Raw genomic sequence first — 18493 nt, 5'->3', positions numbered from 1 at the left:
CATTTTCTCATTGTATCCACTCACATATGAAGTCCCAAAGCCAATTTCCAGCCCATTAAAAAACATGAGTATAGCATTAAGTTGATCTAACACAGACTAGCTTTAAGCATCATTGAATTACCGATAATTGTTGTCTTTCTCATAATTTCCAAAGTTTTCTGGAGCCACTTCAGTGAACCAGGCTTCTTATATCAGAGATTCAAAAGCTCTTCACTGAATGGCTTTTATTCTGGGCAAAACCTTCTCCAGCAGGTACAGGCGCCACTGCAGGTGCACGTGAAGGTTGGTGCTTGGCCAGCCCACCCACCCAGCATGCAGCAGGTTTCCCAAATCCCAGGCTTGGCGAAGCGTGTTTCCAAGTCTGGGCCTGTTGTTAGTCCACCCAGAGCCAAGGCAGGCACGCCCTCTTGCCACCAGCCCCGGACTCAGCTTTTTCGATCCAACTCGAGGATAAACCCAAGATGCCCCCAGTTCTGTTTACACTTGTCAGTGCTAACCATTCTCTGTACAACCTGCAGTTTTGCAACCAACATCCCTCATTTATTGACAACTACCAAGAACTAGAGCCATCTGCACTGAACCAAATAAAGGCCACCACAGAACAGTGACTACATTAAATCACTGGATTGCCAAAAATAATTGTCATGTAGTTAACACAGTAAGCCCCCTACATGTGAACAAGTTTTATTCCAAGAGCGTGTTCTTAAGTCCAATTTCACAAAGTAAGCCTAGGTACCTGACTAACACAATCAGCTATATAGTGCCGCTCTTATCCTTGCTTCCAGACATCGATGGCTTGAAATAAAGATACTGTACTCTGTACAGAACTGTACAGCAAGTACACAAAAGCACAACCACTTGTAGAGGAAGCATGCGTGTGACAATGTATGCTAGACATGAGAACTAACTTACGTGAATGGACAAGTGAACAAACATTCGCATCGTTTAAAGTTTGCAGCTTAAAGGTTCACGTGTAGGGGACTTACTGTTCCAAGTAGTTAACATGGGCTTTGAAAAAAAAAAAAAAAAACCTGTCTCTCACAATATTGAGTCTCTAAACCAATCTGAACAGCTCTGCTGAGCAGAAAGTCAACCTCCCACCTTCAATTCAGTGCATCACCACTAGACGCCTCCTGGGCCCACACTTAAGCCCACCTCCTTCCCCTTTCTGTCTCTGGTACCGTTATTCTCAGTCAATACCTCACATCTCATCAGTTACCAAATGCCATTAAGTCGGCCCCCAGAACAGCTGTCCAACACACCCTGCGCTTTCTGTGCTCTGGTTCAAATCGTTTACTCCTCTTCACTGGGCAACTGCCAAAGCTCCTAATCGATACCCCGGGTCCAGTGTAGCTCATGCTAAACTAAACTAGTAGGGTTTTCTATTCATTCAACACCCTGCTCGAAACCTTATAATGGCTCCCTCATTCGTGCAGAGTAAGCCCAAACTCATCTGTACAATGTTCAAGTCCACCTTCGATCCAGTCCCCATGCAAGTTCCCCATACTTTCACACTCAGCCTAAGTGACAGTCTAAGGTTTGCACACACAAATGCCTTCAAAGAATGATGAATCTCAGCACAGAGAGTGGTGGTAACTATGATTAAAGGCCCATCTCACGTCTTTTTCTAAAGACTCTTTTCCTGGAGGGAAAAAAAAAAAAAACCACCCACATTTTAAAAACTGAAGGGACCTGCCCTGGCAGTCCAGTGGTTAAGGCTGCACCTTCTAACCCAGGGGGTGTAGGTTTGGTCCCTAGTCAGGGAGCCAAAGACCACATGCCTCATGACCAAAACATAAACCAGAAGCAATATCTTAACAAATTCAACAAGGACTTTTAAGAAATTGTCCACATCAAAAAAAGAAAAAAGAAACCTATCATCCTGGGCAAACGTGTCTGGAGACCACTCTGGTGCAGGGGCTTCTAGACCCCAAGTCCTGTTGGTCACCACACTAACAGGAGCCGCCGCACCCCAAGCCCAGTCCTGATCATTCTGTATCCTCTGCCTAGAGCACCTGAAGCTGTTTCTTCCAAATTTCTGCAACTTAGGGACGGCTCCAAAGACGCCTCCCACAGTGCCTTCCCACACACGCTCAGCATCATGTACACTCCCCCTCCTTCAGGCTGAGATGAGCACAGTCTGCCTTAATCCAAAACCAAAGTTTTGTGTTCTCTGATTCATCCAGATGAAGCAAAAAAAAAAAAAAAAAAAAAAAGGTTCACTTTTTTCCGATGGTATAGCTCTTCATGATTCCAGATTAAAGCGGAGGTGATTTATCTTTGTCCCCACCTTTGGCCAGCCCTGAGCTCTGACTTCTGAAACCCCAGCTCTGCACAACTGCCAAAAGCACAATTCAGCTTCTTAGCTGTTCTGTAACAAATAAATAGCAAATATGCTCAGGAAAAAGGGAGCCTTGGGTGCTGGGTCTCCTCTCAATTTCCACCTTCCCCAGATCTCCCCCGAGCAGTTCTTCGTGGTCTTGTTAATTTTTCCACTCGTCTTCAGTGAAGCTTGCCTGAATTATCTAATTGTGATTTTCAAAAAGGGAAAAAGTATACTTAACTTTTGAAAGGAAAAAAAATTGGTAGGCCCTTTCAGAAAATAAATTATTTGGGGGATGTTATTTTCTCGTCAGCCTCCCCAACACTGAGGACAAGCTCTCATCTGAGAGGAGGGCTCCAGTACCTGAGGCTTCTTGCCCACTTAGAATACCTCAGGGGCTAAGTCTGACCTTCCTAGATTTGATTCCTAATTGCATCATGCTGCTTAAAGTGTTAACACCTTTGAAAAAATCTAGTTAGATTTACAAAAAGATCCTCCATGAATAAGATAAAGGAATTCTTGAGGTTCTGGACTCAACCTGCCAAAAAAAAAAAAAAAAAAAATCCATTTTGTAAAAATTAACCCTTTCTTCTTTGAGAAGTAGAGAATATTTAACCCAAAGAAAGAAAGCATTTTAAGCTGAGACCCTATCATAAATTAAAAGAAAAAAAAAAAGGAAAGTAAAGATAATTAGTAGTAGGATACATCTCTGTATTTTAAGGTAATTACTAACTGGGCTGACTGTAAACTTTTTAACATGAAAAAAAAATTACCCAAGAAATGCAGAACACTGCAACATTTATAACTGCAAAGTTTAAAATCTTTTGCACAGCATTTCCAGTGATAGTTCAAGTCCATCTACAGTGCAGCCAAGTATCATTCAATCTCCAAGATTCACCTTTTCAACTAGAAAGAACAATGCCACCCCTACCCTAGTGAGTAAAGCGACTTCTCACTCCAGTTTCATCTCATTATTTTTCATTTCCTTCTATTTTTATTTTCTACCTGCATTTCTCCATATTTTGTCCAAGAAGTCAACCTGAAAAGCTGCTAAGCCCTAACCCTTGCTCTTGTATTTTGGGGAATCCAGGCTGGCACATTAACTCCAGCCATAATGGTAACATACTACACACATTTTGCACATTTGAAAAAAAAAAAAAAAACAACAACGCAGTGATTTGTGAAGACTAAAAGAACTGCCTCAAGTTTATTGTATTTTCTAATCATAATGCAGATTACGTTGGACTGAGATTTCTGGCATGCTGCTAACAGGAAAATTCTGCCTTATAATTTGGCCTCTGGTGGTTGTGGCATTTAAAATGCAATAAACACACCCCAGGAGCCCTCTGCAGATGTATTGTGAACACAATGTATAAGCCCCCTATTCCATGAAAAGAAACAAAGAACACACGCAGCTGAGAGTCAGATAATGTGGAGTGAAAAACAACAAGGAGAATGACACACAAAATAACTCACAACTCAACTTTGCCCCAAATGTTCTGTTAGCTATTAGGTGATAGCCAATTTTTCTGCTCAGCATTAATAGCCCTGAAAAACTAAAAGCCAACAGGGCCACTGGTCGAGCCAGCTTAATGAAGAACATATTTCAAGGTCTCTTCTCCTCTGCCACGGGAGAACAAGTCTTCACCTGAATAGATGTGACAGCAGCGTTCGCCTCAGTGCCTTTAAAATGAACTAAACAGGGTTTCATACATATTTATCACCCTGACATGTGATTCTGCTGCCTGAACAAACAAGATCACTACACTGCCATCTTAGTGACTTGGAGAACTTGGAGTAAACGAAGGCAGCCTCAGATTCTGGCGTACAGGCTTCAGAAGGGAATTGGACATCTACGCTCACTTCTAGTGCCTGCGGACAAGCCTGCCCTCCACAGACACAGCCTTGAAGGGACTAAAGAAGGGCACGCGGCAGAAGAAAACCTGCCTCCGTTCAGATGCGAAAGGAAGGAGAAACTACCGCTCCGGGTTGAGGGGAGGGGAGAGAGGAGGTACAGGAATGTAAGCCTTTGTCTAGGTCAACGGGCAGATTCAGGGACTTCTCGCAAGCCTTACTCTGTTTCATTCCTGTGCAAACGCAGATGGAAGAATCATGCTATTACAGAACAGCCTTCTGAACGTCTCAGCTCTGTATCACTTGGCAACGGCGGCTTCAGCAGTGGTTTTTGCCCACAACTTCCTTCCTTCCCTCCATATATCACCTCTCCACAGATGCTAGCAATCTGCAACTGCTGCAATTCCCGGAGGCGTTCTCACCTCAGGGACCAAGTCAACAATAGTAACAATAAGTCGTGCCACTTAACAAGAGATCCAGAAAACTTTTGTTCTTGAGTGCTTTCCGCCATCAATAAGAAAAATGTGTCTCCTCAGTAAGAGAATGAGTACAATCATTTTCATTATATTAATAGCTACAGTGGCATTGTTTTCTGAGGACCAGATCCAATTTCAAATGTGACTCTACAGTTCAAGACTACAAACGTATTTGTTATTTTAAGGTCTAAAGTTTGCAAACTGGATTAGAGTGGAAACATTCAGAGAGATATATAATATTCAGCACTCCTATCTCAGTCCTGTTCCAGGCTTTTAAATAAAGGGGAAAAAAAATTCATTAACTTTTGGCAGCAGTATTGGTGGAGAAAAGTGTAGGCAACAATTGAACAGGGCTTCCCAAGAGCAGGAAGTGAACCTGATGCCTTGGGCTTACAGAAAAGCAAGTGAGAAAATCCACTGGGGCTAAAATCTCTATCCATCTCAGCAACAACAGGTCTTCCAGTTGGTATTGGTGACTGGTGCTTAACTGTCAGCCAGAGGAATTAGGGTTTTGTTGTGTTTTTTTTAAAGAGCGGCCAGTGGAATGAATTGGATCACAGCTGACAAGACAGTTAAGCCAATCATAAAAGCATTTTGTTTATGCTAGCTCTAAATGAACAATCTGGGTAGTCCAGAATCTTCCTGACTTTGCAAGGGGCTCCAGTGCACTGCAGTCTATGCGGTCCATGATAAACAGATGCAATTATGATAGTGAAACCGAGTAAGACCCTGCAGGACCACCCCAGGGATAGACCTCCATCTTACCCCTACCCCTGCCTTGGCCCCTGCCTCTTGTTTGTAGAAAAGCTTTAAATTTGCTCTTTGGTTACATAGCAGATTTAATTAGAGAAGTGAGAAAATAGTCGAGCAAGACAAAATAATAATAGTTAAGCCATACAACAAAGACAAAGACCTTTATTTTATTTCCTCCTCAGGGCTATAAATAATATCCTGAGCCATGTCCTTGAGTTGTTGTGCAGATACTAAAACCCCCACTAGGTGGAAGAAGTTAGCTGCATGCTGACCACCAGTATAAATAAATCCCAGACTGGTTGGAACCAGAAGACTGATGGCTGAGATTCCAGAAACATCACTATTTCCTCACCATCAACCCACCAGAGAACTGGGCATGAGCTGATCATGCACCCTGTGTCTCTCTCCCCTCAATGTCTTTCAAAACCCTTCCCGAAAAGCCATGGAGGAGCTCATGTCTTTTGAGCACAAGCTACCTATTCTCCTTGTTTGGTGCCCTGCAGTAAACACTGTACTTTCTTTCACCACAGCCTCATCAGTGGACCAGCTCTGGTGCACATCAGGTTAAGCAGACCCCAGTCTGGTTTGGTAACAATTGCAAGACTATGAGCTCTCAAGTTCAGTGATACAGCTGGAGGTTTCAAACCATAAGGACAAAATAGGTATTTTTAAAACTTTCTTCTTAGGAAGTAAGATATTTTCTAATTACAAAAGTAATGCATGTTGCCTCCACAAACTGAGAAGGAAAGGAGCACAAGAAAGTTAACATCCCTAAGCTCAGCACCCAAGTATAATTACAGCCAACATTTCAGAGAATAGTCTTTCAGACTTTTTTTTTTCCTAGCATAGATATTAAGAATCTGATGAAGAATTTGATCACAAAACATTCCTTATACACTTTAATTACAAATTATGATTAAGCAACAAATGTCTCTTCAAGGCATTCCAGAGCTGAATTTAGTTCTAGTGTAGGCTTGGCATTAGACTAGAAGGCTCCTTTTTAGGACAGTTCTTAGCGTCAAGTCATCGATCGCATGGTCCAGGCTCAGAAGGAAGCAGATTTTTCAGACAAGAGTCTTTGCAAAACCAAGGTATCTCTCTAGCAGATGTATACAAAAATAAAGGAGAAAAACTGCATGCTACTTTGTGCCTGTGTCTTTGTTTGCTTTAGACAGGATTAACATTTGGAGGTGTTGAACCTATCTTCCAAACATGATCTTTTAACAGGGCAAAGAGATTTCTATTCATCTACTTAAATACATGTGATTCAGTTTTTATAGGTATTCGATACCATCTGTATCACAGCAGATGGAAAAGGAGGTATCTCCTTTATAGTGATAATCTCATTTTGTTCTCAAGGCCAAAGAATTCCTTTGAAATGCACATAAAAGCAACACTCACTATCACAGACAACAGCCGTTGCACAAGCAACAAAACCAAAATTGCTCCATAAATAGCCTCTACGCGGCCTCTGGGTGAAAACTGTTAAACACTTCCCTGGCGAACACGTCAATTTACTCCTCTGTCCATCAGTGTCACCGGCAGCACGGTTTCTCTTAGTAGGCTATCATAACAAGTTCTTATCCAGAAGCAAGCATCCTAGAGAGTCATATTAAAAGTAATTACACAGTGGGAAAAGTCTATTGGTACCAATTACTCTGAAAATCTTCCAGATGGAGATTAGTTCTACCACACTGGGTGGCAGAAAATGTGAGGCTGCAACAAAGGACTGGCTGAAATCCTTCAGGAAAGCCCGGGGGATGGGTACAGTAGGCCTACAGCCCTTCTTTCCAGCAGTTATACAAGAGCCTTCCAGCTGGCCAAAGGTACAGGGGTTCACCACAAAACGGCGTGCAGTTGATCCCTGGTGTCTAAAGTGAGGGATCACTATTCATGTCACAGTAGGCACAGCTCTGGAGCTTGCCAGAGACTTCAACCTCACACTACCTGCCGTCAGTGTCTTTTCAAAAGTCTTAGAAAGAACCAGAAGCATGGAATAAGGTTATTTCTTATGGATTCAGTTTCAGTTTGAAAAAGTTCTTGGGGATGGGTGGTGGGAATGGTGGTGTGGAATGTGAGTGTACTTAATGCCACTGAATTACACTCTCAAAACTGGCTGCAATGGCAAGGTTTACGTCTATGTTATAGATACTTTTGTGAAAGTTGCTCAGTCGTGTCCCACTCTTTGCGACCGCATGGATTGTACAATCCACAGAATTCTCCAGGCCAGAATACTGGAGTGGGGAGCCATTCCCTTCTCCAGGGGATCTTCCCAACTCAGGGATCGAACCCAGGTCTCCCACATTACAGGTGGATTCTCTACCAGCTAAGCTACGAGGGAAGCCCAAGGGTACCAGAGTGGATAGCCTATCCCTTCTCCAGCGGATCTGCCCGACCCAGAACTCAAACCAGAGGCTCCTGCATTTTACTACTATATACACACATGGAATTCCCTTATACAGGGCTTCCCTGATGACTCTGTGGGTAAAGAATCTGCCTGCAGTGCAGGAGACACAGGAGACACGGGTTCAGTCCCTGGGCTGGGAAGATCCCCTGGAGGAGGAAACAGCAACCCGCTCCAGCATTCTTGCCTGAGAAATCCCATGGACAGAGGAGCCTGGTGGGCTACAGTTTAAAGGGTTACAAAGAGTCAGACATGACAGAGACGAAGCGCACACACACACACTCTCTCTCTCTCACTCACTCACACACACACACACACACTCTCTCTCTCACTCACTCACACACACACACACTCTCTCTCACTCACACACACACACACACACACTCTCACACACACACACTCTCTCTCTCTCTCTCTATATATATATATATATATAGAAAGTAAAGTAAAGTGAAGTCACTCAGTCGTGTCCGACTCTGCAACTCCATGGACTATAACCCACCAGGCTCCTCCATCCATGGACTTTTCTAGGCAAGGTACTGGAGTGGGTTGCCATTTCCTTCTCTAGGGGATCTTCCCAACCCAGGGATCAAACCAGGGTCCCACACTGCGGGCAGACGCTTTACCATCTGAGCCACCAGGGAATCATATATATCTATATGTCTCTGAGACATGAATATATATATATATAATATATGAAAATAAAATCTAGGAACCAAGCGGGGATTCATGTCTCAGAGACATGTTGACCATCCATTTGCCCAGGTTCTACAAGTGGGATTACTAATGAGCTACAGATCCACCTAGAACTCCCCAAACAACAGACTTACATCCTCGTACTGAACATTTTGTTTTGACTAAGGGTGAACATAAGACCCAGACATGTGAAGACCAGGGCTCCACATTACATACTACTTTGGGTAACATTTTTTTGCATTGTCCAGTTTGTATTAATGCATTACCCAGTCTCTTTAGAAAGATCCCTGCCCCTCAAAAAATTTAAGTTTTTAATATATGAAAATTTTTTCTCCTGACCAAGTAAAACTATTTCTTTTAATGTAAGAATTCTGAAAAACAATCTGGAAAAAATAATAATCAAAAAAAAAACACAAAACCTACGTTTCTCCAAGTTATAGCTTTATTTATAAGATGTTCAGAGCTTAAATTTTAAGTTCAAACCTTCTTATGCCAAATATATTACTATAATTAACGTCTTTCTGTTGCACATGGCTCTTAGGCATTCACTCTATCCAGTAGCTTGCTTTAAGGGACATCAATGTCCTTGGAAAGAAGGTGGGTCATGATAATAAGCTAATGAGAGGCTAGTTTAAACTACACATTAGAGAACAACTCACAATGAAAATGAGCCTTTCTTGAGAAAAAGAAAGCATGGTCTGGCTAGGATACTGACTGCTTTATAATGTACTTTAATCAAAGATTCCAAATACCAATGACTATGCAAGTTGAAAACAAAAAAATGTTTCTTGAAGTGTTAAAAATTAGGGCATCTGATTACACACAAAACTCAGAAAAGGAAGCCTTAAAGCAACATGCAGAATAATTAGTCTAATGCTGCCAAGGTGTGATACGAGTCAAAGTCAAACTAATCTTCTACCTTATTTCTCCTCTAAATCAGAATGCACAGGAATAAAGAAAACATTTCAACACAGAAATTCCACCATAAATCTCCGCTAGGTAATACTGACCGAGGATCTCTATCCGTCACATTCCAACAGCTACCATATAAATCAAATTTTGTACAAGATCATAGTGGTATCTTTATTCAATAATTAGGTAGGAAAATAAGAATAAAAAGATGGGTATAAGGTGCCTGGACCATTGCATTGTCTTAACACTAAACATTCTGGTCTCTTCTTCCAACATTTGATATGTTAGAAGGTAAGAGAAGAATTTAGGAAGGTTTTTTTAGGCGCCAAATATCCTTTCGCTATAATACATATTATCATTATACATATATACATATCATTAGAATACATATTTTGATCAAATTAATGAGTGAAATTGTTAGTAATGCCAGTGAATAGAAAATACAAGGAAAGATTTCTACCTTTTACAGCCATCTGAAAAAAATACCAATAATAGTTCTCTTTGGATAATTTTATACCTATTCACTATTTTGGACATGTTGTGTTAAATAATGAAAACTCAATGACCCACTGTTCTCAAGTTCATACTAAATAACCTGCATGATATTTGCTAAACAAATCTTACTTTTGTAATTTACTAATAAGCTTCAAGGAGAGGAAAACAAAACAAACAGGAGGGGAAGGTAGAAAAATCTAACTAGAAAAATTAGAATTTCTGTATGTTTTGTGCATTGTCTTCTATATACTTAGTGATTGATGTTAAGTTTCAACATTTGTTATTTGTTCAGTAACATATTACTCACCCATCTAAACACAACTGATTGTGCATAATTTTAACTATCCCAGATACATATATTTTTCTCCCCTCAAAGTGGCATTTCCCTTTGTATCTTCATATATTAGTACAAAAGACCTACTTCTGGTTGCCAAAAACGTCCATAGATTCATTATAGATTCAATATAAAAAGAGAAAGAAATCTCACAGTTGGCGTTAACTCTCATAACCCCAAAATACCGCATACATCATTGACTCCTGTGCTAAGGCCTCAGAATCATCAGCAATTTCTTAAAATGGTCAGGGTATAAAATATCTTACCTCACCTAAGCAGATGAGCTGGGAACCACAGTCTTGAGTATTACACTGCTGCCATCTTCACTTAGGTATTTTAATCTCTAAAGAATTTTAGCTACAACCTCATCAGCAAATGTTTCAAGCAAAGTGCTAGATCAAAGTCATTATTTTCCCCCCTAGAGAAGAAAACAGGCAGGGAAGATAAGAGAGGAGAAAAGGTAATTTACCTGCATCAATTTTCTGGAGAGCTCATTAGTGAGGAACTCTTCTTCCTTCTCGTAATTTACAGCAAGGGTTTCTTTCTCCTTCTGCAAAGCTTGAATTTTCTTGAATAAAGTGTTACTTATGAATTCTTCTTCCTGCTCAGCCCGGGCTTGCTGTTAGAATTTTCAAAAAAAGAGAAAAACAAAACAAAAATATGTTAAGCAAATAGGAATTTACTAATTGAAATATAGTTCTTATTTTCAGAAAGGGCACCCATTTTAATTAGAGCTCTATTTTTAACTGTGAACCAATATACCCCAAGATGACAAAACAGAGGAATTGAGTAGCAACCATAAAAGTAAATCTGTTACCCCAAAGGGACTTCCTGTACTATCATCTTAAATGGATAGTGTGACAGGCGCTCAGTTGTGTCTGACTCTTTGCGACCCCTTGGACTGTAGCCTGCTAGGCTCCTCTGTCCATGGGATTCTCCAGGCAAAAATACTGGAGTGGGTTGCCATTCCCTTTTCCAGGGGATCTTCCCAACCCACGGGTCGAACCCAGGTCTCCTGCATTTTGCAGGTAGATTCTTTACTGTCTGAGCCAACAGGCAAGCCCTATTAAAGAGATATTTCAAAGAACTTAACAAAGATGGTTTGCAGTTTTTAGAAGCTATCCCAAATCAATCACCAGAATACAGAAAGCTCCTTCTCCTATGGCAGACGGGTCCAATGCTGCGGCATGCATATTAATTCATGACAACTCTCCACAAGTCTCCTCATTCGAAGGGTTCAGAGTTAAAACACCTAGGTACCATCTTTTACTGAAGCAAAGAAGTACCGTTTATCAAAGTAAAATCATGTCACCTCTTCAAGATGTTACTGAAAGGGTTTGGATATGAAATTTGAAAAGCAATACAGATAGACATAGATGAATTTACATGTTCATTAAATACTTATTGGAAGGAAATATAGCAAACAGCTAAAAGGTAGCTGTTGCAAAGAGTCTAGGGGATGAAAGACAAGGATGGATGAGAGGAGCGTCATTTTTCCCTTACTTCCCTACTGGGAATTTTTTGGAGGTGAGGGCAAGGACAGGCGTTACTAAATGTTAAAAACAGAAGAAAAGGGAGTCAGGCATCATTCAATGGAGATGAAAATATTCTCCCATAGATTTCTCCCTCCACTTGTGTTTTAACAGAATAAACAGAAAAACCTAGTCATCCTTGCAGGAAACCAGTTTTTTTTAGAAAATGGGGGCTTGTTCTAAAGGGACTCAACTCTCTTCAAAGTATCTTTTAAGCTGCAACATTTTGATGCATGAGTCCCCAGTAAAGCAGTCCTATTTCATCTGCCAAATCCAAGAAGCAAACAACTGCAGCAATTCCAAGCCTCCAACACCTGTCACTTAATCAAGACAAAGACAGCCAGAGGGTAAGAGAAGAAAAGGGCACCTACCTGAAACAATCGCCACCTTTTATTGTAAAAGGTCCACCTTTTATTGTAAAAGGTCTGACAGCCACTCCCAACTCTCCTGGCTGGGCTGGTGGAATTGCCACCCCCACCTGGAGAGCGTTGGTTTCTGGGGAGTTCATCCTCCCTGCTCCCCATCATAGGCAGGAAGGACGCCAGTGCCTGGAACTACCTGCCAAGCAAATCTACCAAAGAAAGTCACGTGTATGTAGTACTAAGACTGAAAAAAGAGCTACATAGAAAATGGAAGCTTGGGGAAGAGGTCTGGCTCTCCAGTTCTTTAAGACATCATCTGGCGTAGGCCAGGAGAAGTAAGCAACAAAGAACACATCACTCAGCTAATAAGGTTTTATGACCAGCCAAGCGCACCCAGGGAGCAGGCTGGAGGTTCCCAGAGTTCCCTTACACATTCTGTAATTCATCAGCGCTTCTCAAGGTCGTGCTCTTTACCCAGTGGTCAAGGAAGCACAGCCCAGGACTGGCACTTCTCCCCTTTAAATTGACCCCCAACTCGGCTTCAAAACTCTAAGACTTCAAGATCTAGTGCACTGGGCAGGAATCCAAAGCATTTCTTTCGGGCATATATGACACACACATCCAAGCCCGCAATCTGTTCAAGTTACCTGTTTTTCTGGTTTTGACTGACAAAGTTCTATATGATTTGAATTTTGATTATTCTAAAAGGAACAGGACAAAAAGGTAGAGAGGGGAACTGTAATGCCTTTGCAGGTGATTCTGCACTTAAATTTCAAAAGGATGTTTACCATAAACTCACTTCATTATCAGATCAGACTCAACTTCTTGTGTGTTACCTGGCATTCTCTATATAGATGGCTGGTAAATTTACCCACAGTCCAGTAACAGAGAACCAGGCCCCAAGGCCCAGCAGACTATTACTCCCTTTGCACAGGGACCTAGAAGTGAGAAGCTGAAAATAACAGGTCAGGCCCTAAAAGTTTAAAAATAAAAAGGATTGGGGGCAAGCTAGGTCTGTTCTGTAAGTGCCTTCCAAAGTAAGTGATGGTTGTGAGAGACCCAGGCTTTAGCCAACAAAACTTGTCACCATTTTAGAACAGCCACTTATTTCTAGGCAATAGAAATAGAAAAAGCTCTCCAAGGACCCACCAACAACACGAGGAACTGTTCTATAGAGGCTGGTTAAAGTCTATCTAATTTAACAAGGGATTAACCAGGCCTGACACAGACCTCCTTTCACTAAGTTTTTGCACTGGGGATTGTTACTCTGCTTCCCATAGCATCTACACACACAGACAAAAAACATCTATCTGGGAGATAAGACTCCAGGTCCCCAATCATAAAACTAGTTCACCCTTTCTCCAACTGGTCACAGAGCATTTTTAAGCAATTAATTCACAAATGAGGGAAAAAGACAGGTGTTATATCCAATACGGCTCCAGAGAAAATTGTTTAAAAACTCAGCTCTAGTGTACTGACGACCATGGGTAAACACGATCATCAGAGTAGGTGCCATGCATCAGAGACAAGCAAGAAGCATCCATTTGGATTTTCCCTGCAGCTTTCCCTCTACTCTTTAGGCATTATCTTCTCAATCTTCATCTCAAATCCTGTCTTTTTCTTCTCCTTAAATCTAAAACAGGCTTCCCAGGTGGCGTTAGTGGTAAAGAAACTGCTTGCCAATGCAGGAGATGCAAGAGAGAGACAGAGGTTCGACCTCTGGGTGGGGAAGATCCCCTGGAGTAGGGAATGGCAACCACCTCCAGTATTCCTGCCTAGAGAATCCCATGGACAGAGGAGCCTGGCAGGTTCCAGACCACAGGGTCACAAAGAGCTGAACATGCCTGAAGTGACTTAGCATGTATGCACACACACACACACACACACACATTCCAAAACAGCCCTTTTCGTTTAGGCTGTAAAAGCAATCACTTTTCCAATTTATCTCCCTGAAAGAAGCCAAGAGCTAGGCAGTCCACAGACTAGGAGCAAAACAGGCCAGGTGCTATTTGCAAGGATCTTGGGGTTGGACAGGTGGACAGAACAGAGATAAAAACGGGCTGACATGAAATCTCAGTTTTATCAATCTATTTCCCTTTTATCTGAAATGCTTGAAAATCTCAGCATACCTAAACACATCCAAATTCAAAAATCAAACTCTCTTCTCAAAACAACAACAAAAAAAATCAATTAAGGTTAGCTTATAACTCCCTAAACTCTCAAAAGAAACTATGAGCCAAACAATTACAAACTCTTTGTTTTGCATATATTTGTAGAGTTAAAGACTGCAAAAATCTGGGGGAAATCAAAAACTCTGTGATTACAGATATAAAGAACAAACTAGTGGTTACTAATGGGGAGAGCAACTACAGAAGGAAGGAAGGAAGAGGTACAAATAATCAGGCATAAAATAAGCTACAAGGAAATATTATACAACATGAAGAATATAGCCAATACTTCATAATAACTATAAATAAACTTTTAAAAATCATTAATCACAATATTGTACACTTTGTAATTTACATAATATTGTGCAGCAACTATACTTCTATTTTTAAAATGTGATTATATTTTCATGTTCGATAAGGTTCTAACTGCTGTGTTCAGAAGCTGAGTGAATGCTAGCATTACCTTATTCATTTATTGGTGTCTGCTACTTTGCCCCCCACCCAGCAGGGTTCACTTGACTTCTGCTGATGTGAGGAGCACAAAGAGTACAAAGCATGTCTCAGTCTCCATCACTGTTTACTCATTCCACAAAAGTCTGATTTTTAAAAAAAGAAAGAAAATGAACAAAAAGAAAGGGACGGGTAGGGGAGACACAGGAGCAATTTACCAAGGTCTTTGGAAAAAATGGCAACCCATTCCAGTATTCTTGCTTGGAGAATCCCATGGACAAAGGAGCCTGGTGAGCTACACTCCATGGGGTTGTAAAGAGTCAGACATGACGTACCGAGTCAACAACTAACTGGGAAAAACAAACATCCATCAAAAAATTCTTAGAAAACAATTACTTCCTCCTAAGTCACCACATATTTATTTAGGCAACCATACTCAAATGAGCACAATTTTCTGCTGATAAGGAAATCATTCTGACCCGCTGCTATTATGAGCAGGGCACAGATTTGATAGGAGATTCCCCTGTGATTTAGTGCTTCTGTTCTCTATCAGGGATATTTCTGCAGATCAAGGATTGGCACAGAAAGGAGAATGTGAAAACCCTCAACAAGAGCACTCACTGCTGGCAAGAAAATCCAAGTACCAAGACCAAAATTATGTAAGATGATGCAACTCATCATCTGTCAAGAGTAAGAAAAGGATGGTTTCCAAAGCAAAAAAGAAAAACAAAAAAAAACCAGGCATTTATCTCTCTGACAGCAGGCACAGGTAAAGGATATAATGAAGAGAAAGCTCAAGTGCCTACCAAGATTTTGCAACTGTTTTACAAAACTACCTTTAATTTAAATGCTGTTTGCTTTAATAACAAAAGAATCACAATACTAAGATACCTTGGGGGTTGGGAGGGAGGCGCAAGAGGGAGGGGTATATACACACACACACACTCATGGCTGATTCATGTTGTTGTACTGCAGTAAAGCAGTTATCCTCTGATTTAAAAAAACTGGAAGCTCTAATTTTTAAAATTCGGGCAGGCTGGTATTTATTATTTTAATTATTTAAATTCCTTAAATTTAGGAACCTATTTACATACATTATTCTAATTATTTAAATGTATTATTCTGTTGCTTAGTAACTTACAACTCAAATTTTAATGATCTTAACACCTCAGTTTGATAAAGCATCTGAAACCAAATTGTCAGGATGGCAGAAACCAATACCAAGCCAGGAAGCTGAGTAACAGTGCTCTCATTTATGAGGCACACCACTGCCTGTATCAATTGTTCTGGGAGATGCTTGGCGTTCGGCGGAGCTCATGACAGAGGGCTGGCACCTCTTACAAGATTAACCTGGACATCGGCCATACCCATGGGTTTATCAGAACAAACTACTATCCTGCCGTGGTCCTGCACGGGCTAACGTTTTAAGCGCCAGTAGATCCCCTGGAGAAGGGGATGGCAACCCATTCCAGTATTCTTGCCTGGAGAATTCACAGACAGAGGGCCTGGCAGGCTACAGTCCATGGGTCACAAAGAATCAGACAAGACTGAGCGACTCATACACACACTGCAGTGGTGGGTGACAGGGAGGACATGCGACAAGCCCAAGCCCCACACCTGTGGTTCTTCTATTGGAAGAACTAAGGAAGTGATGTCAATTACATGCCTAAGAATTACAATCCTCTATTTAGGCCATGGAAGCACCAGGTTATCTCGTGCTTCCTCCACACACTGTGTACCAGCCCACAGTAAAAGCAATTAATAACTGATAGATGAAAGCATTTATATTATTTATTTCCTCCTAGTATTGTCAGCAGATCACTAAGTACACAAGGGCCAGAAAGGAGTCATTATTAGCCCTCACAAGTGTGCTAAGCTGCCCCAGACACTGTGCTCAGGCCATTGTTCCAGGGCTGCAGGGCAAGGGCGGAAACAGCGACAAAGGGGGACTTTCAGGACAAGAACGCAGACAGTCTTGATGTTAAAAAGGACCTTAATGGTTAACCAGTTTCATCAAGCTGCAAGGCCTCTCAAACCAGCTTAGCGAAAGACCAGCCCTCACCACCAGTCCGCAGGGGACAACACATCCCTCCGTGCATGTCCTACTGGACACGAGCAGAAACAGCTCTACAGACGTGCTTTGCCCCATGAATTCAACAACACCCAAACTGGTCCATGTCCAGTTCAGGAAAGATAAGGACCCTGGTCACTTGCTTGGATACAGAGCAATGAGAAATTGCTAGGGAAGTTACTAAATGTTTACAGTGGATTATGGGTTAAGAATTTATCTCCCCTTGGGCCAGTGACAAACGGAACAAGTTCACAGGCCAAACTTTGAACAGCATGACTTGGGGTGGGAGAGGGGACACTGCATGCATGCCATCGGACTCTGGAGTCAGGCTGCCTGGTTTATAAGGGGCCTATGCCCACCTCCAGCTGTATAACCCCAGCTGAGTCACGGGACCTCTCTGGGCCATTACATTCTCCTCTAGAAAGTGAAAGTAATGGCACCTCCCTCCAGGTTGGTTATGAAGATAAATTCACACAATTCACATCAAGAGCTTATCATGCTCATACCTTGCATGAGTAAGCACTCGAGGGACATTTAGCAGAAGAGCTTGAAGAGGGGATATGTACAGGATGATTCATGAGAAAACAGTGAAGTCTTAGGGAATCTCACTTCATTTAGCTAAAAGGGGCGATGAACCTATTTGCAAAAACACAAATAAAGACACAGACGTGGAGAACAAACACACGGACACCAAGGGGGAATGAAGGACTGGGATGAATGGGAGGATTGGGATTGACATGTATACACACTATAAAACAGCCAACTAATGAGAACCTAATGTACAGCACGGAGAACTCAACTCAGGACCTAAATGGGAAGGCAATTCAAAAAAAGAGGGACTGCATGTATACATACAGCTGATTCACTTTGGTGTACAGCAGAAATTGGCAAAATATTGTAAAGCAACTATACTCCAATCAAAATTTTAAAAAGAAAAAAGGAGAAATGGACACAGTTGTGGCACAGAGAAAAAAAATATATATATAGTGGAAGAATTAGAAAAAGAACAAAAAACATGGTTTGTATGTAATGTCATAAAAAGATATCTAGGGACTTCCCTGGTGGTCCACCAGTTAAGACTCCGTGCTCCTGACACAGGGGGCCTGGATTTGATCCCTGGTCAGGGAACCAGATCCCACATACCACAACTAAAGACTCCGAGGGCTGTAACTAAGACCCACTGCAGCCCAATAAAGAAATATTTTTTAAAATGATGTCTAGCAAAAAATGGTTAAGTGAAATAGAGAAAGTAAAGGGGGAAGGGCCCTACATTGAGCTCCCAAACAAAAACCACATACCAAGGACACAAAACACTGTAAGTCAGTTAACAGAAACTGTTGACAATTCCAGTCACTAACTGCCCTACTCTCATGATAAGCAATGGCTTCAGACCTCCAAATTCTCATAAACCATAAAATAATTTACCTAAAACATGTACAAACAAGAAGACCAAAAATATGGAAGATATCAATAGATACAGGAAGGAAAATGAAAAGATGTTTCTAGGAAGAAAAACAGGAAAGAGAAAAAGAGAGTGAGACTGTCTAAAAAGATGATGGCTTCTATACAATCTGAGAATATCCCATAACTAATCCAATGAAAGACGTGAGGGAACTCCGTGACTGTCCAATGGTTAGGACTTGGCACTTTCACTCCAGGGACC

General features: G+C 41.4%; 1 protein-coding gene across 1 annotated transcript in view; it reads right to left on the bottom strand.

Annotated features, from left to right (window-relative positions):
* The window catches only part of LOC120865110 (coiled-coil domain-containing protein 6), a gene marked incomplete at its 5' end in the record, with an annotated part of 58971 nt that extends 46129 nt beyond the window's left edge, over nucleotides 1–12842 (bottom strand). The window contains 2 exons of the mRNA XM_040242120.1: nucleotides 10717–10866; nucleotides 12789–12842. Coding sequence (XP_040098054.1) covers nucleotides 10717–10866; nucleotides 12789–12842 — 204 coding nt within the window. The remainder of the gene's footprint in view (nucleotides 1–10716; nucleotides 10867–12788) is intronic.
* Nucleotides 12843–18493: the final 5651 nt, after the last annotated feature.

The sequence above is a fragment of the Oryx dammah genome, unplaced genomic scaffold, assembly GCF_014754425.2.
Source record: "Oryx dammah isolate SB20612 unplaced genomic scaffold, SCBI_Odam_1.1 HiC_scaffold_6, whole genome shotgun sequence".
Lineage (NCBI taxonomy): Eukaryota > Metazoa > Chordata > Mammalia > Artiodactyla > Bovidae > Oryx > Oryx dammah.
The sequence above is the reverse complement of the archived record's forward strand: the minus strand, read 5'-3'. Positions and strand labels throughout refer to the sequence as shown.